This window comes from Drosophila ficusphila, unplaced genomic scaffold, assembly GCF_018152265.1.
Source record: "Drosophila ficusphila isolate 14025-0441.05 unplaced genomic scaffold, ASM1815226v1 contig_791, whole genome shotgun sequence".
Lineage (NCBI taxonomy): Eukaryota > Metazoa > Arthropoda > Insecta > Diptera > Drosophilidae > Drosophila > Drosophila ficusphila.
The window spans coordinates 6,510,471-6,528,893 of NW_025064737.1; the positions used below are offsets into that span (position 1 = coordinate 6,510,471).

Sequence of the window (18,423 nt, forward strand, 5' to 3'; positions counted from 1 at the left end):
GCATTTCTTTGGTGGTGTGAGTGGTGTGAGCTTTTGCGGGGGCCAAAAGTTTTGGCCGCGCTGTCACAGAAATTAACACGTAGCCGGCATGAGCATCGTCGTAAGCGTCATCGTCATCATCATCGTCGTCTCATAATCACCCGGCTCATTTACGTGACTCGCAGTGTCCATTAGGCCAACAACCACACGGACAAGACGGCCCAAAGGATTACAGCGTCCCAGGGAGTTATTAGACCTATCAGCATTAGCAGCCGTGAAAGGGGGACAGTCGGAGAAGCGGGCGGAAAAAATGAATGGAGAGCCGGCAAACTTTTCCTGCCGCAACTTTGGCCTTGGCTTAACCCACCGCCACGCAGCTTAACCCCACTTATGCACGAGGGGATCCTCGACGGTCGCTCTCGAGCTAATTTAAAGTTTGCTTTATTTAGAATAAAATAAAATATTAAACAAGCATAAACGAAAAAGGGACAGTGGAAAGCGACGGACGGCGAAACCAATTTTCATTTGCACTTTTGATAAATTAATTAAATGCGAGATGGAAAAAAGGACGAAAATCTTTAAAATAATTAATTAAATAAACGGACGCCCGGCATAGATGGCTGGGAATCAAGCGAAAGCAAAGAGGGAAACCGAAAACAAAACCAAACTGAATGCCAAATGATGAATGCGCGTCAAAGCAGCCCAAGGAAACTGAATGGAAATGGATCGGGCGAAAGGGGGAAAGGGGGGAAATCTAGGGAAAAGGGCGGACAGAGCCGAAGCAAGCTGAAATTATGGCAACCAACTGACACAGAAATCCATTTTTCATTTTCAGTCACAAGACTGCCTCTCGGCCACGCCCCCTTGTCCCGCGTCCATGGGCCTTTGCCTACTTATTTATGAGCTTGTATGTTGTAGTTGGTCAAACACACCAAATAACAACAACAGCAAATACAGGAAAATACAACGGGGAAAAACTGCACGGCACAGAAAGGCAGTCGAGATGGAACAAAAAAGGGGTAGAGATTACAAACGAAAAATAAATAAAAAGCAACAGCAGTAACATGCTGCTTACTGATTCTCCTTACTGATTGTTGCTGCCTTTCCTTCTGGCAGGCCGAAAAAAAAAAAAAAAAACACAGAACAAAAAACTGGGAATAAGGAAAATCGGAAAACAAACCGAAACAATGCCCAGCGAGCTGATGAACGAAGTTTGGATTCCCTTGAGCCTCCGCTGCCGGAAAATGTATTCAAGTGGAGTCATTTTTCCAGTTTGTATGAAATACTTGGCATAACTTTCGGGTCGGCTGCTCAAAAGTTTTTCCTATTTGCCCTAACTGAGGCATTGAATCTTGTTTAATTGTAAGTATATTCCTCGCTACAATGCCGAAGTGCCAAAATCTCTTCATTACTTAACATTCTACGGGAGCTGCCTTAGTTTTCGTAGGCTTTGCATAATCAACCCCTTCTGTTCCGCCTTTTTGTTGGGTATACACAATATTTAACCCCGACAACATCCGTTCCGCTCCACGGAAAACCGCCAAAAGCCTTGTCAAATATTTGCATGTATACCTGGAAATGAATAAAATTTATATTTAAATCTTGTTTGCACTTCTGATTAGTCACAGCATCTATAAAGATAAATATTTGTACAATTTCGGAATTCATAATTTGTAAAACAAAAATGTTTTACAATTTAAAGGGTTTTAACTGGGATAACGATATTATATTTTTAAAAATATTTTAGTTGTTAAAAACATAAATTATGATGCCTTTAAAACAATTAGTATTTACAAGTCCAAAAGTATTTAGAAACCTATTAGAGGGAAAACTAATCCTTCGGATATGAACACTTTTTCCCAATTGAAGGCACCCATCAACTTTGTGGCAAAACTATTAGAACCCGTGCTTAAGCTAGGGCATCTCGAACCGCCCCAGTCAAAGACCTTTCCTGGTTTTTTATCCACCTTTTTTCCATTGTTTTGTTTGGCGAAGCGCCTTTCCTTCGCATTTGGGCCTTCGTCTTCGCTTTGGCATTGTCTGTTAAATTACGTATACGCCTCGCAGCGCACAACTTCCAACCGTCGGCTGATGTGAGTGTGTGTGGCATGCAAACAAAAGCCGCTTGTCTGTCAGAGTCGAACTTGAAAACTTTCTTGCGTTGAGATTTCTTCTTCCTTAATTTTTTTTTTTTGTTTTGTATTTTTGGGTTGGGCGCATAACACAAGAACAACAACAAAAATGAGTTGTAAATGTCAAAAGCGTTCGGAGGATGCCGTAGACAATTTTCAAATGCTGGCAATCTGCAAAGCAATTTGAAAAGAAATGAAAATATGCGCAATAATTTACACCCTAGGCAATTTTTTCCCGCTATGCCACGGCCCCATACTAATATCAATTCTTGTTTGGATTTTGTCGTTATTTTTATACCCGTTACCCGTGGAGCACACTGGGTATACATAATATTCGATTATCTTTCGGTACTTTGCCTTCAATGTAGTTTTTTTCCCAAACTATCTTCGTTTTTTTTAAGCAGAAAACAAATGCATGTTTAATATTGAATATTAATAACAGTGTTAAAATATTATTAATATTAAGCAGATAACAGCTTATAAGTTTTAAAGTAGCTCTTATTTTTTCGGTAACTTGCGTATGTATCCACAATCATATCAATAATATTATAATTTTAAAAGCCTTAAAACCCATAAAGAATAATTTTTGATTGCCCAAACCAAATCGTTTTATCTTTTTTAGACCGATTGTTTTGTGTGTTATTTTCTCATTAGTGATATTCATCAATAGGTGATAAATTAACGTTTTACCCTATTAACTAATGTGATTTTGCTTAAACCGCAGGTCAAACTAAGAAGTATTGGGTATCGGCAAGTCGTAAATCTCGCCCACAGATTTTCAGCCCGCTTCTGGTCCTTGTTGCTTGTGGCATGACAACTCTTCAGCAGGCGAATGACGATTCTGATGGCCACCCATGTCCTCCGCTTGCCAGCGTGTGCGTGTGTGTGAGTGTGTACGTGTGTTCGTGTGTGTGTTTTGGCTGTAAGCAGCTGTCAGTGATTTCTGACAAATTGATTTGACAGTCGACAGGCGACCAAGGAGAACAAAATGCGGGGCGGTACGAACTTTCGGGCCAGGCAGCCCAGCAAGTCGGGCGCGTGTGCTAAAAAAAGATGAAAGCCGCCGTTGCCGTTTGCCGTTTGCCGTTTGCTACCACTCTTGTTGCCATGTCTATGCGTGAGAGAGACGGGGCGAGAGAGGCTGGCCCGCTGCTCTCCTAGCCAACGGAAAAAAGAGAAAGCAGCCAAGCAGAAGCCGAGGCAGCGCCAAAGAGTTGTTGCCCCAAAGAGCAGAGCGTGGTGAATTTTTTTATGCTGGCTGTGTGTATATGGATTTGTTATTGTTATACCCTGTTGGCCAAAAGGGTATGCTGCACGGGGAGAAATACCCGTCAGAAATGTAACCCGGATGTTGTATGAAATCCGGCTAATTTACAAGATTTGATACACATCAGTAAGAAATAATGGCACAGGAGTTTTCACAACTTTCAAATCGTCTTCCCGCTTATTACTTTGTGGTTAAGTTAGAAAGAGCTTAAAAATCCACTTTAAATAACAAGATGATGGTGAAGTTGTAGGTTTTTAAAACTTAGATTTCAAATGATTATTTAATAAACATTTGTTTAATATTTTTAATGCTGTGCATATCTAAATTCCTGCAACGCCAGCTGTCAGATTTGATACGCCTTTTTGCTCCGTGCTGAAATCAAAGACTTCAAGTTACTGCTGCCTGTTACAATAGAGCCAGTCGCTTTAAAATGTTTCCCGGTGAACGCTGCTCCTCTGGCAGTTTGTTTCGCTTTCTGCTGCCAGTTAGTTACAGCTAGTTACCTGCTGCGCCAAACTCAGCGCAGTAACTTTAGCTGCTGCTTGATTGACGTTCCAACTGATTGACTAGACTAGTGACTGACGGACTGGACGGAAATCGGAGGGGGAATGGGCGAAGTGGAAGGGGAGGGGGAACCCCCTGCAGCATAACAAATGGCTGCGGTGGGGTGGCAATGGCAATGGTGATGGCGATGGCGATGGGAGTCGACTTTAAACAGGCATGGGAAAATGCCATTAGATGAGCAGCTGCCAACGTCAGTGAACGGCGTCTCTCACTTGACAGTTTTATTTATAAACTGTGCAAATAAAACTGTAAATCACTAGGGACACAGCCAGCGAAAGCTGGTGGGGAAAAGTGACCTACATAGATGCCAGGCTTGGCAAAAAAAAAAAAAACGAAAAAAAACAAGAAACAAGGAGAGAAAAAAATAAAATAATACCCGGCACACTGGGAGAACGAACGATGCCGCCACAAATCAAACAATTAATTTTACTGTCTGAAATTCCAGCACTAAATCAACAGCCAAACAATTGAACCATTTAACTATGTAAATAAAATTAATGCTCCCTGAAAGTGGAAGCTGGCAAAGAGTGGGGAATGGGGCAAGTGGGGATAAGGATGTGGGGGAAATGGGGGATTGAGGAGCACTGGACAGCCCCACCTTATGCCGCAGCCAGCAAAGCAAAATATCCATTAAAAAGCAATCAATATATGGAAAATAAATGCCAGTCACCCTGCCATTCGTCCTCATCTTATTTCATCTAGTTAAGAGCCTCTGCCAGCCGCATAATCTGAATTTAATTTACCCCGCAAACACACAGCAACAACAACAAAAACAACAACAACAGCAGCACAACAGCAGCAGAGCACGAAAATAAGGCAAACAAAAACTGAAAAATGTCAAAAACGAAAATGAACTTTCCAGGGGGTTTTCCGTTAGCAGTGGGCTGCTTGCCTGTTTGGCCGTTAGTGTTGGCTGGCGAATGAATGGCCATTAAGTAGCACACCCATAGAAAAAGGACCCAAGGAGCTCAAGCTCAAGGTGAGTTCGCCAGAGCGAGAGGGAAGATTCAGGCCGTGGCTACGAAAAAATAAGTGAGAGAAAGTGCGAGAGAGAGAGCAAGTCGGCCGAAAATATTCCACAGTGAGTTGCCATTTTGCTGCTCCAACATAATTTGTATGCCCCAGCCTCCAGATCCCTCCTCAATCCCCGCTTTCGCCGCGCCTTACTTGACCTGATTCTAGTGACGTCATTCGCTGGGTAGGCCACACTGCGAATACGTAATGTGCGAATCGGGTTGCATTAGGCTGGTGGAAGTGGTAGTGGTTGTGGTGGAGCACGGCAAGTGGATAACTTGATTAAATGGGAATACATTATATTATTTCATTTGTTCAAGCACAAAGGCTCAGCACAAAGGGTAAGGCGAGTCACCATCATCCATTCAACTTGAATCCGAGCGGGAAAATCTTTGAAAGCCCAACGCCGTTTTTCTCCTCTATTTGATTTTGACGTGCCATTGACCAGCCACAAAACTGATATCTTCAATTTTCAGCTGCAACTTCGTGCGGGAAAAAGGCAACGTTGTGGCAAAGGAGCCAACATGCAACTTTTAAGGCAGGGAGAACTGACAGCTGGCACCAACTTATAACTCAAAGTGCTCTGGCTCTTTGGGCCCCAAGGCATCGCCTTCTTCTTTCTTTCTTTTTTTTTTAACCCACGAACAAACATACACACACACACATCCAGAGGGTGACGGTGAAAAGATACAAAACTTGCAAAAACGAGAGGGAAAAAGAAAAGTTTCAGTTACGTGCTGTTGCTTTTAATTGAATTTTTTCCCACTGTAGCTTCTGCTTTCTCCCTAACTGGCCGCTGTGGGCAGCCAATGGTCCAATGGCCTGACCAAGCACATCCGCCCGTTACTTCCGCCGGTGCCCCTTTTCCCGCTTTTCCCGCCCTTCCCGTTTTCCCGCCTTCCCCCGATTTTTCCCACACTTTTCGCAGCCCCAACCTGCAGACTCTGGCTGGAGGGCAGTTTTCTTGTTATTTCCAACGCGCAGCCAAGTCGCAAGTCCTTAAGCGGTTTATTTTGCTTCACACTGATTTGCAGGCAGCGGAGGTGTCCCGAGGACCCATCCTTCCCCTCCCCCTTATCCCTCCCCCTCCCTTACACTCGAAATTAAAAATAAGGATTACCGCTATCTAAATACGAGTTATGTGATTATTTGGTGCGAAAAGTAACCGCCTTCAAGGAAAATCTTCCTTAAAGTTTTGCAGGATGCTGCAGAAGAGGAAACTTTTGTGTGTAAATTATAATTATTGTAAAATATTAGTGAATATATTCTAATATTAATTTTCTTAGTTGGGCCTTCTTTGTTTCAGCATGAAGTGTTATTTCTTGCAAAGCATATCTCCTAAAAATATAATTAACATAGAAGCTCTGCACATCTGGCAAAAAAAAATGTAAAAATCTAATTTAAAAGTAATTTAAACCATATTATTTTAGGTTCTTTTTTTTGCTTTAATTATTTACTTCTTTGCTATAACGAACCTTTTCCGCAGTGCATCTCTCCGCGATTTGCTGCTGCTGGTTTTTATGCAGCAAGTTTTTAATTAAGAAGTTTCAATTTAACATTGCCCATAGACTGCACTCCGCGCTCGAAAAGCGCATTATCATAATAATTTACTTACTCACTTAGCGGGGCGGGGCACTTCAGAGCATAATCGTCGGCCGGCTTTTTTGTTGCCGCTCCATTCACTTCCTTTCGCCTGGAGTGGCAAGGAGATAGCTTTCAATTTGGAAGTATATTCGGATATTTCGGAACACAATTAAGGCCGCCTATTACAAAGTTCGTTGAGCGACAGGCAGATCGGGGATCTGTAGAGGATTTGGTTCTTTCAAAGATGCGATATAACCATTTGCCATGCGTTGTGATTCTGTTCGTTTTATTTGTTTTGGGTTTAGCCGTTGGCGGCTACTTCACGTACATGCACCCCAAACAGATACGTAAGTGTGGTACTGCTTCTCCATTTGGTACCATTCTTGACTTAAAAACCCTTCCAGATCTTGTGAGCTGCTATCTGGAGGGTGGATCCTGCCTGGAGGTGTGGAACTGCGAGGAGAAGTTCCTGAGTCGCCATCGAACCACGTGCATCAACAAGCGGAAAGTTTGCTGCATGCCCTCGATCCAGGTAAAAAATCAGGCGGATGAATTGGTCTATATCGAGTGACGGTCTCTCGGATCCGGAACTTTCGACATCTAGAGCTAACTAGCCTGGTCTGGTACACCGATTTCTATTGCAACTCATACCTTGTATTAAATGCATCATTTCGTAGGACATTTAAATCACTGGAAAATCAACAGAACTTATTATTGCGGAAATGGGGATTTCTAAATTTTCTGTAATTTACTGAAAATGTATTATTCATTTAATTGTCCGATAGGCGCTCAAAATTATTTATTCCACTTCAATTGCACAAACTTATTATAAATTTTTAATTTTTGTATATCCTTTTTATTTAACCATATAGAGCATCCTTAAAATCCCAACAGAACAGTTTTGTGTTCGTGTAAAAGTAAAGTGACACCTTAATTATTTGTGTATCTCTTAACCATTTCCCTCCATGGACTTTCCTCGCAGTGCTTCCCCCTCCTCTTGTCACTCACATCCAGCTCTATCCAATTATCTGGCCGACTATCAGTTCACTGGTCCATCAATTGAATCGTTATGCCTGCGATAAGTTTAACATTCTGTCTGGCCAGCATCCTCCTGGCCAAAGCAACCCCCGCTGCCCGGAAGGCCCTTGGCTAATTTAGTGAGTTTGCTTTGCCATTTTCCCCACCAATAACACTCGCAACTCATTTGTCTGGGCCTGGGACTGCTTAGCCCAATCCATTCCCACCGGGGGCACTCGACGCGCAACACTTGGCATTGTCCCACACGCGGGGGGGTTTCCCCCTCCCCCTTCCCCTTCCCCTCCCACCACACCACACACACTCAATGCCATTTTCCCATCTCTAATGAAGCGCAAATGTTGATGTAAAAATTTAATTTAGTTCGCAACACAACGATGCCGCACACGCAGGTCCTTTCGACTTGGCTGGGAAAATGGCTGGGGCGAATGGAATGTCCAAATGTTTATGCATCGTGTGGCGAAACGCGTGTTTACCTTCTAATGTGTGCGTGACATGGACCCATGGGTTATATACTCGCACACACACTCACACTCATACTTACACACAGCATGCATTGAATATTACGTATACGCAGGGATGTCCTTCGGTCCCTCCGATGGCAACACACAAAAAATAATAATAAACGATGCCACCACGTACACGTATTAAAAACAAAGCGCAGCGCAGAAAACGCTGACAGGCCCTTTGCCTTCGGTTGCTCCAACTCCAGCTTCAGCCCGGGATCCTGGATCCTGGAGGCCACCTCCTCCACTTGCAGATCCACCTCCTGCTCCACTGCTTGATGCCATCCTTTGGCGAGTCCCGTGAATTCCATGGCCGCTAGAACGCTGCGAACCGGCAACAGAAGCCCGTCACAAAGCAAAGCCAACAAACTGTGAGCGGAGCAAACCAGCGACCGGAAGGGAGTGGAGTGAGGGCAGTGGATGGTAGAGGGGGTACAGGGGGCGTGACATGGAGGGGGATGAAAGGGGTTGCTGTCGGCCCAGACATTCAATGTCGTTCGCTGGCTGCCAGCGGTGTTTACGAGCACAGTGCCCTCGGGCTGACCAAAAACTAGTGTAAAGCCACATTTGAAAATCATGTTATATAATATTAATATTTAAACTAATGACCGATTACGGTTTGGTATTTATTTCATTTCATAACAATACCCGAAGGGAATTAAGTATTTACTTATTTTAATATCAATTAATAATCAAATAAATGTGAATTTAAATTGTGTAGATACTGCTATAATTGTTATTTATTTTGTTTTCATTTGGTCTAAGATTTTATTAGGTCTTGAATGACATTGATAACCAAAATGTAATGTAATTATTAATAATATCTTAAAAATGTATTTCGAATAACAAACGGTTTTAGATCAAGGATAAATTTCTGTATTTCAAAAACTTTTAGAAGCTGTGATAATTTTTTAATGATTATAAATTTCATAACGATAAAATTTTAATAATCCGCATATTGTTTTACATCTGTTCAAAAACTAAATGTGAGCTCCTAAGTGTAATAGTTAGCTTTTAATAGTTTTTCCAATTTCCTGTGCAAACCAAATATATCCAGGCTTGACCTTTAACTAAATGGGCTTACCTATCACCTGTGCATATCCCAAAATCAGATTTGCAAAGTAAACTGAAATTTAAATTAGTTTTGGCCGCGCAGTAAGTCAGTGTCGCAGGAAAACTGGCAGGCAGCGAAACTAACGAACGACATCGGCGGGTCCTGGCAAAGGACCCACTACATGGGTGGGCTGAAAGTTTGCCCCCTCCCACCTCCCTTTGCCACCCTCTTCATCCTCCACCATCGAAGCTCTCCTCTTGTTTATGGCTTTGTTTGCACTTTTGTTTATGGGTGTACATTTTAAACGCTATGAGCACCTGCTCCGCCATCGTATGTGGCTGCCTTTGTGCGCCGGTGTTCCCGTGCTTGTGTGGCCGTTCCGTGACTTGTACTTTCCCCCCTGTAACCTCCTACCCCGCTGCCCCTTTGACCCTCCGAGCACCCCCACCTACACAGATATCCACCCTTCGCTCGACGATGGCCACAGAACGAAGCCAGCCTCAGTGTCAGCTGACAGATGCAGTGATTTTAAGCGTCCATCAAAAGCTCCTGTTTGACATTTAATTGTTGCACATTGTTGTCGTTGTGGCCAAGCACCGGGAGCCACATTCACGTCAACGGAGAATCAGGCAGCCACGTTTGCTTTGGTCATTGTTCCTTGGGTTCAAGGTGAGCTGCGGCGGCCAAATTTAACACGGCCAGGCCATAAAAGACCAAAGTCATGTGCTTTATTACACATTCAACGGCAATGCGGCAGGAGATTATACCCGTAAACCAAAATACGGGAATCCAGGTGTGTGCATTGTCGTTTCGGTTGGGAATCAGAGCGTGACTCTGTTGGATTCTTGAGTTCGTCAAGGCCAGTTACATTTCGCTTGTCAGCGGACTACAGTTAACTTTAAAGCAATTGCATTAAAATCTAAACAAAATTGATGTGCAAATAAGAATGCGAAAAAAAGCTCTTAACATTTATAGAGATCTTAAAGATCTAGCATTTATTTACCTCTTCTCTTTCGAAATATCCCATTTAATGTTTGTTCCTTTTAGAAATACTCTGTTAAAAAAGAGCCAAGTAAACTGGCTTATATTTATATATATTTATATTTTATATAAAACAAGAAAATATATAAAACTAGTCATATTTAGATAAGGGTTTTAATAAAAGCAATTTAAAAATACCCCAAACTCAGTCCCTCTGCGACTGACACTAAAATTGTCCCTTTTCAAGTGAAAGTGGGAATAATATTTGGCAAAATATTAAAGTTTTTGAATTAAAGTTTAACGAGTTCTGCAGGGTGACGGTGTGGGACTCGTCGTCATTTCTGTGACAAGATGTCCATCCGCTTCATAGAAACACACAAACACAGACACACCTTGAGCATTCAGCCTTGGTGGAAAAACTTGCCAAAGTTTACACGTGTTGGCAAACGTTTTGTGGCCGGAGTTCTTGGATTATTTTTTTTTTGTCTTTCGGGTTGGCTTTTGCCTAATTTCCAACTGTCACCCGGAGATGGCTTTTGCCCCCGGAACTCACACACACACACTCGCACACATTTGCGACCATTTTCTAATGGCCTTTTCGTGGTCAAGCATTTAAGCGTTCCGGGCCCCGAACCCCAAAAACCCGTTTAGCCCTCACCTTTGACTCTGTGTCACTTTGGTTTACTTTTGTGCAACCGCAAAGTCGTTGTTGCTGTTGTAGGATTCGCACACAAACACACAGCCATACACCCATACACCCATACACCCAAACTCCATACAGCAGACACCCATACATCCATACTTATTCGTTTGCACATGCACGCTCACATACATATACACCTTTTCTGACCATTTCGCACACGATGTTGCGGTCGTGTTGACATTTTAAATGCCTTTTCATTTGTCTCCCGCCGCTCCACTCGCTTTGGGCGCTAATTTCGTTCCATTTTCGCTTAAATGCCGCAAAATTTGACTAGACATTCAATTTAATTGAACAGTGCGGTCTGACCTTAGTCATCTGGCGAAAACTGTTTGCCACCGCCTCTAAACTGCACTCTATTGGATTGTTATCGCCATTATTAGCCACTTGAGGTCTTCGAGATCATATTTGCTGCACAGTGAAAAATATTTGTGGTTTTGCAATAAATTCTAGAAGTACTTTTAAGAATGAGTCATTAAACTAAACGATCACTTTCCCATAAACGTAATGAAAATTCTTTATTTCTATCCATACAAAACTATTTCAACTTATTTATTAAAAATTCTGTTAACTTTTCATTTATTAGTAGTTTGAAATTCTTTTGCATCTGATTAAATATGACCTTCTCAAGGCAATATGATTTGTATGAAAACTGTGCTTAGTTGTTGTTTTATCTCTGCATACTAATGACTCCGCTGTGACATTTAAGCTCTGCCATGCTCGAATCTCATATGTGCGCCTAATCCTCCAGACACAATTCCCACATTCCCTCTCCTTCCATCTTATCTGGCTTTTGCTCCGCTTCTGGTGGCCGCAGCTGGTGGAAAAGTTTTGCTGCAAATACAAAATATTTTCCATATTAGTTTAGAATTTTCCCTGCCATACCATCCCCATCCCCAGCGAGTTCTGGTTTTTCTGGTTTTTAGTGGTGGCATTAATTAAATTTTCATTTCCGAAGGATACTTCCATCTGTGCCGGAGTAAGAGTTTCTAGTTTCGAGTTCCTCCGCTTTGGGGACACTTTCCGATTGAATTTTCGGCAGAGTCTTTGGGGCAACGAGTCGCAAGCATTTGTTGTTGGGGCAATTAAAAGCGAATTTTCCGCACGCAGCGCACTCGCAAAGCGTTTTGAATGTAATTAAAAACAAGAAAGGAAGCTAGCTTCGGCAAGCCGAAGCTTATATACCCTTGCAGTCATCAAATATGGCGAAAAAAATACATAACCGCTAAACAACATCGAAGCTAAGACGATTTTTCTATTCATTTTTCATATTTTCGACTATAGATCATATGGGAGCTATATGATATAGTTGTCCGATTTTCATCAAATTTAATTCGTAATTGAAGAGTCGTTAGAAAACTTTAAATTTCAAAAATCATGCTTATCAAATAAAAACCAACGATGTTATAATTTTATTTCCGTTATTTCTATATAGATTTTTCGATCTTTCCTATGGCACCTATAAGATATAGTTGTCCGATTTTTATGAAACTTTTTTCTCAATATAAGGGTTGTTAAAAAACTTGATATTCAAAAAATCATGCTCGTGGGATAAAAAACAACGATGCTATCAATTTATTTCCATTAATTCTATATATATTTTTTGATCTGTCCTATGGCAGCTATATGATAGAGTTATCCGATTTTGTTCAAATTTAATCCGAAATTCAATAACAGTTAGAAAACGCCATCTTGAAGAATTCAAGTCGATCTGATCAAAAACAACAGAGTGAGAATTTTTAATTTCATTCTCTTGTATTGGAGCTATCCGATATAGTCGGCCGATCCGGCCCGTTCCGACTTATATACTGCGTGCAACAACTATACAACTTTTGGGAAAGTTTCAGCACGATAGCTTTAAAACTGAGAGACTAGTTTGCGCGGAAACGGACAGACGGACAGACGGACAGACGGACAGACGGACAGACGGACAGACGGACAGACGGACAGACGTACATACATATTTCGATTCAGATGGTGATGCTGATCAAGAATATATATACTTTATGGGGTCTGAGGTGTCTCCTTCACTGCGTTGCAAACTTCTGACTGAAATTATAATACCCTTTTGCTCTGCAAGGGTATAAATATCACTTATACGACGCATGTTCCCCAAGGGGCCGATTCACGAAGCCTATTTATGACCGCCCAACATGGCTATGTTTTTTATCCCTAATTCGTTAGGAGTAAATGGCTGATTGCCAAAGAAGCACGCACATTTTTCGGTATTTAAGTTTCATTTTTATGGGGCTCAGCTGATATTGCCAAATCAATTTGGATGATTCATTAGTCGTTTCTCTCGCCTGCGAGGAATTTTCCAAAAACTTTTCTCCCCGCTTTGCCAATTATCCCGCACAATGACGGCTGTCGGACAATTAAATCGCTTGCGATTGATTGATTTTAGTGGCACTCAGGAAAGAGCATTCGTTAAATACGTTCTGGAGTTTTGCAATAAATCTGTCGACAAATTTTAACACGCTGTCATGCATGGAAAATGGCAAATAATCAAGTAAGCCAACAAACAGCAAATAAATAAATAACGAAGCCACCAGCCAGCCAGCCAGTCAGCCAGCCGGAGCGAAAGATGAAACGCTGGCTGGCATTGGCAAATATTTGTGAAATTCTAAACTGTAATCAGGGCAACGTTATGGCGTTAGCAGCAAGTGTGCTTAATGACAAAACTTTGCAAATCAGTAAAGCATTTTATTGCCACACACTTGCCAAGAAAGGGACGCACATATTTGTAATATGAAAACCTCATAATCACATCCGGCACAAATGCACAAACGGAGCCCAAAACTTTCTATCTCTCCAGCCAGTCATCCAGTCAGTCAGTCAGCCATCGTGGCAAACTCATTTGACTGCATTAGAATTATCAAGGCAGTGCGGCGAAGGAGTTGCCGGGGAAACCGGAGCAACAACTTCCTGTCTGCATTTCCCCTTTTCGCCCAGTGGCGGAAAAACATTGCGCATACGACCCGTGCAACGACGCTCGAAACTTTGCCACCCACAACTCAGCTGCAGCAGCAGCAGCTGCAGCTTCAGCTTTCACCTTCGGCTCCAGCATATTTGTCGCTAAATCAGTTATGAACGCCACAACAACAACATTAGCAAAGAGAGCAAGGCAAGATTTTCCCAGCTCCCCGTGGAAAAACTTCGTTTACCTGTGCAAAAATTTAATTACAACTCGCTTCGCCAGACAAGAGTGCACGAAATTTTTCATATTCATAATTAAAACTTTTGGCCATGGCATCCAATCTAATCAGCGACCGAAATTTTCCGCAGCAAATTGGTTTGACATTTTCAGTTTATTCACAACCCCCCACCTTTCCGCTCTTCCAACGGCTGCTAACGCTAATAAATAAATTATAATTTCAATAAGGTTTTCGCTGGCAGCCCTGAAAACTGAAAAACTAATTTGCCACTCCCCCTCCCCGAAAAATGGGAACAGACAGGCTTTCCCCAGTTAAGCCCGGTTGTTGTTTTAGTTGTTATCGCCTTTGTAGTTATTGTGCCAGCTGATTTTGTTGTTGTGAGCGCTGCATTTTCGTGAAGATGAAAGTTTGAGGGGGCTAAGCCAACAATACGGTAATTTATGTTATTTCGCTGGCAACTCGGTTTGTTTGTATATCATTCCGCTGGCAAGCTAATTTGTTTTAGTTGGAAACGCGCTACCTGAAGTGAAAATGTTTGCATATTTACTTTAAGAATTTAGTGGTATTAAAAAATAAAGTTTTCAAAGTTTTGCATTTCATGTAAAACAGATTTGTTTTGTAGAAAGAGCCAAGAGTCTTTAATAATATTATATTACGTTTTACCGTCATATTTATGCTTATTGTTTCTCAATTTATACATTATAGTTTTCAAGTTGATTTTACTGGTAATTGAAATATTACAGTTACAAGTGCAATAAACTTTTATTCTCTTAACAAAACCAAAACATTTTAACGGAGATTTAGTTCCTCAGATAGTCAAAGTGAGTTTCTTAAAGTTAATGCTTAAAAGTAACTAAAGCGAATAGCGCACCTTATATTAAAGGACTTTTGGCCAGTTTCCCGAAGGCACTGTAAGTTTGTTTTGCTGGCTTAACCCCGTCGAACCGATTAAGATCTCCCAGGCGCAACATAGTGGTCTTAGCCCCCTTCGACCACGAACAGCCAGCTTAGCGCCCAAGTGCAAGCTACAAGTCAGCCAGTCGCCTGCAGAAAGCAGCTGGGGATTCTCTCCGGCTTCCCAGCTTTTGAGTTTCCCGGCTTCATCTGCATTCGCCTCGCACACCCACACGCACACAATCTTAACTCACACACAGACACTAGCACACATACACAGACACTCAAGTTGAATCTGCAGTTCCAGGTCATGGACAAAATGGCGACGCCTACGCAGCAGCAGCGTCAGATAGATAGATAGATGGATATATAGAGTGAGAGTGCAAGAGAACCCGAGAAGCGGAGAAAAATATGCGAGAATTTGCTGTTAAGAGCAAAACGCGAACGGAGCGCTCATGTCCGTGTCCGTATTCCGTATTCCGTATTCCGCTTTTCGTAGTCCGCTTTTCGTAGTCCGTGGTCCGTGCTCCGCAGTCCGTAGTCCGTGGTCCTTAGTCCTTAGTCCCCAGGCCGTGTCCAAGTCCCGGCCTCTTGGCAAATGGCCAGCCCACGTGTGTGAGTGTTTCTGTGAGTGTGTGTGTGTGTGTGAAAATGCCTATGTGTGCCTGACAATAATCCAAAAGTTTTACAAGCAAAACGAGAGACCATTACATGGCAAAAGGGCTGGCAGAGTCAGAGCCAGAGACACAGAAACAGAAACCACTTGCAAGCAATTTTCATCAGCGATTCCTCCTTTTTTTTACCCCCTCCCCTTCCCCTCCCCCTCCACGTGCTCGTATGCGTGTGTGGCTGCTGCTGCTACTGCTGCTGGTGTGTGAGTGGAACATTTTCCAGTGCCGCTGACAGCTGGCAGCGTGTGGATTTCAGTGGCACGACCGCAAGAGACGCCGCTGCCACCACCGCCATTTCCATCTCCATCGCCATCGCCAGCTAAAAACAGGACCTCAACAACAGGGCATGACAACAAAAGTTCGGTGCACAGAAAATTATGTCCCGGTGGCTTCAATATTTTTATGTTTCAAAACATAAATTACGATAAAAAAGATATCTGATGTAACCTAAATGCTGTAAAAACTTCAGCTGAAAACTTAAGTATTAATCCATTTAAAAATTTATATATTTCTTTAATTTATCTTTATGATAAATCTCAACAGTCTCAGCACAAGTAATTAATGCACGAGTTCTTTTTAAATATTTCAATTAATATTTTGAGCCTCGTATTCTAGCATTTAAATTGTTTTAGAAAAAGATAATCCATATATGTCTTATATTTGAATTTAAATTGACAAAGTATTAGCTTTATAATTGCGACTCAAAAATAAAACTATTTTTCCCAGTTTAATAAACTTTAATGGATAAAGTTTGTAACATATGTTAAAGAAATAAACCGATCTACAAATGAGCACTGAGTTTTCTCAGACCAGATAAAAACTTCAGAAAGGGTAAACTCGCATAAAATGTTAACCGAATGTGATATTAACATTTCTCTCAGTACAAGTGTAAGTCGCAGTCTCATTCTGGGAACTGGAGCCGGAGCTAAAGTTCATTGTCTACGGCAGACGACGCCACAAAAGGTAAACGATTTGAGGCTCTGTTCCCGATCCGAATAAAAGACCAAAAGCCAGTGCTTAGCAGTGGTGCGGGAAACCACACGGGCGGCGGATTCTGGGGGGAGTGCTTACCATAAAACTTGGCCAGACTCGGACTCTCACACTGGCTCGCCCATTTGCCAAATGGAAAATATGCTGAAATGTGGAAAATAAAAAGTTTGCACTTTACACTGGGCACAATGCATCCACGCCCACTCTTCCCATTTTTAGCAGCTGGGTGTTAATAAATTTAAAGTTGGTTTTAGTCCCCTGCTCGAAAAGTAACAGCCGAGAACTTTCTCCTGCCCATTCCTTGTCTTTAACAAAAGCAAAAAAAAAAAAAAAATTGGTCAAAAACAAAAACCTTTCTGGCGGGAAAGGGAGGGGAAAAAACACAGACACATAAAACAGAAAAGTTTCTTTAAACGCTGCATGGATTGTTATTTCTGTTTTCCTCGTGCTACTCCTGAGCTCTTCGAGTAGCTCGGAAAATAAAACCAGAAAAAACACACATACGAAAAAACGTTTAACAGTCTGTGCCACACTTTCGGCCAGGACATTTATACGGTTTGTTTTGAAGTTTTTGCCTTTCAACTTGCGATTCACTTAAAGGAAACACGCATATATTCATTCGTCAGAAGTACTGACAAAGTGGAGAGAAGAAAATTGGGTTTCTCCGGCTTCGATGAGATCCGCAAATGGCTTAACTTGGACACTGATTTGACAGATATTCAATAAGCTGGATAAGGAGGACATCTCCTAAGGTGTAAGAGATTAACCTACTGCTCATATTAACATTTTATTAATCGAAATACAGTTTTTGCTAAAAGATAATATAATAGTAAAGATATCTTAGAATCACCTCCAAATAATTATACGTTAAATTGTCTTTCATATATCCATCCTTTTATTCCATTTCAACGTTTTTAAGTACATATAATATTTCTCACTGAAGCAGTTATATTTTGTTTTAAAATAAATAATGTTGTCTACTTATATATTTGTTGGTTGTATATAATATCAAGTTAATTCAAACAGGTGCAGCGCACAACATTAAGAACCTTTGTTGCTCTTGAATTGTATTTAAGGTGCTTGGGTTATAGAGAGAGCTCGGTAATACTTGAACGTCATTTGATTTACCTCATTATCTCCGTAGGCAAGAACTTTGCACTTTTCGTTTACGATTGTTGTTAGTACTGTAATATCATGTAAAATCCACATGGATAACAGGCTTAAAAAAGAGTTTACCAATTCTAGAATGTTCTTAGCAAAAGCTAGCCAAACTACGCAGGCACTTCACAGGTGTTCTAATCTATTCTAATCAAATCGCTCTAACCGTTGACTACTTAAAAGCCTTTTGTCTTTTTTGTTGTGTCCATGAAAGAAGCCTAGCGTGATGTTGGGATTTAATATGTGGGTCTGAATCCGTTGCGTTGCGAAAGAACCGAGTCGGGACTCTTCAACTCCATGGCCAGCTTGTAGCCAAGTTCGGGACGACGATCTCGGCCCTCGGCCATGGCCTTAACCTAGAAAAAAGAGTAACAAAATATAATATTACTTCCATGTTGCTCTTGAAAAATTAAATTAAATTTGAAAATTGAAATAAAAAAATGATATATGTGAAGACTGCATCACAAAACATTATCTTACAAAATTGGAGGTTCTTACAAGAAGTTTTAGATATGAGCCATGAATAACTAAACTTAATTCAATTGGAAATATTTGTGTATATTATTAATGGATTTGAAAAGACAATAAATATGTTGCTGAATGTTAAAAATGTTGAACCGAACTTAGCAATATTACCGGCAAAAATAAAAGGAAGGGCTATTTGATGCAAGTTTGTTACTTAAATCAACGTCAGTTTGATCCTCTACTTTCGAAAAAAATTAGTTCTACTTTAGTATTA

General features: G+C 41.4%; 2 protein-coding genes and 1 long non-coding RNA gene across 8 annotated transcripts in view; 1 reads left to right on the forward strand and 2 right to left on the reverse strand.

Annotated features, from left to right (window-relative positions):
* The first annotated feature begins 6,664 nt into the window (after positions 1-6,664).
* Positions 6,665-7,380, forward strand: LOC108101039. 4 transcript variants are annotated; one of them, XR_001772027.1, is made up of 3 exons: positions 6,665-6,887; positions 6,945-7,163; positions 7,218-7,380. XR_001772027.1 is itself a non-coding variant. In XM_017205210.1 (3 exons), exons 1-2 carry the CDS (start codon positions 6,785-6,787, stop codon positions 7,109-7,111), a joined length of 270 nt encoding a protein of 89 aa, XP_017060699.1. In that variant the 5' UTR covers positions 6,665-6,784; the 3' UTR covers positions 7,112-7,158; positions 7,218-7,380. The 4 variants fall into 4 exon arrangements, 2 of the variants coding, with proteins under 2 accessions (XP_017060699.1, XP_017060698.1); XR_001772028.1 differs by having other exon boundaries at positions 7,246-7,380; XM_017205210.1 differs by having other exon boundaries at positions 6,945-7,158.
* A 3,987-nt stretch (positions 7,381-11,367) lies between these two features.
* On the reverse strand, positions 11,368-11,870 carry LOC108101040. The gene is made up of 2 exons (XR_001772029.2): positions 11,702-11,870; positions 11,368-11,650 (listed from the first exon to the last, which is right to left on the reverse strand). It is a non-coding gene; the product is annotated as an uncharacterized LOC108101040 (long non-coding RNA).
* A 5,528-nt stretch (positions 11,871-17,398) lies between these two features.
* LOC108101127 (nicotinamidase) overlaps positions 17,399-18,423 on the reverse strand; it is a 28,709-nt gene continuing 27,684 nt past the window's right edge. For all 3 annotated transcript variants that reach the window (XM_017205351.1, XM_017205353.1, XM_017205352.1), the window contains exon 7: positions 17,399-18,040. In XM_017205351.1, coding sequence (XP_017060840.1) covers positions 17,921-18,040 — 120 coding nt within the window. In that variant the 3' untranslated portion in view covers positions 17,399-17,920. The remainder of the gene's footprint in view (positions 18,041-18,423) is intronic.

What these genes read in the sequence shown, in the direction of transcription:
- LOC108101039 (XM_017205209.1), top strand. Translation starts at nt 6,785, where the DNA reads ATGCGATATAACCATTTGCCATGCGTTGTGATTCTGTTCGTTTTATTT. An exon ending in CATGCACCCCAAACAGATAC is followed by an intron (nt 6,888 to 6,944) that starts GTAAGTGTGGTA and finishes AAACCCTTCCAG; the next exon opens with ATCTTGTGAGCTGCTATCTG.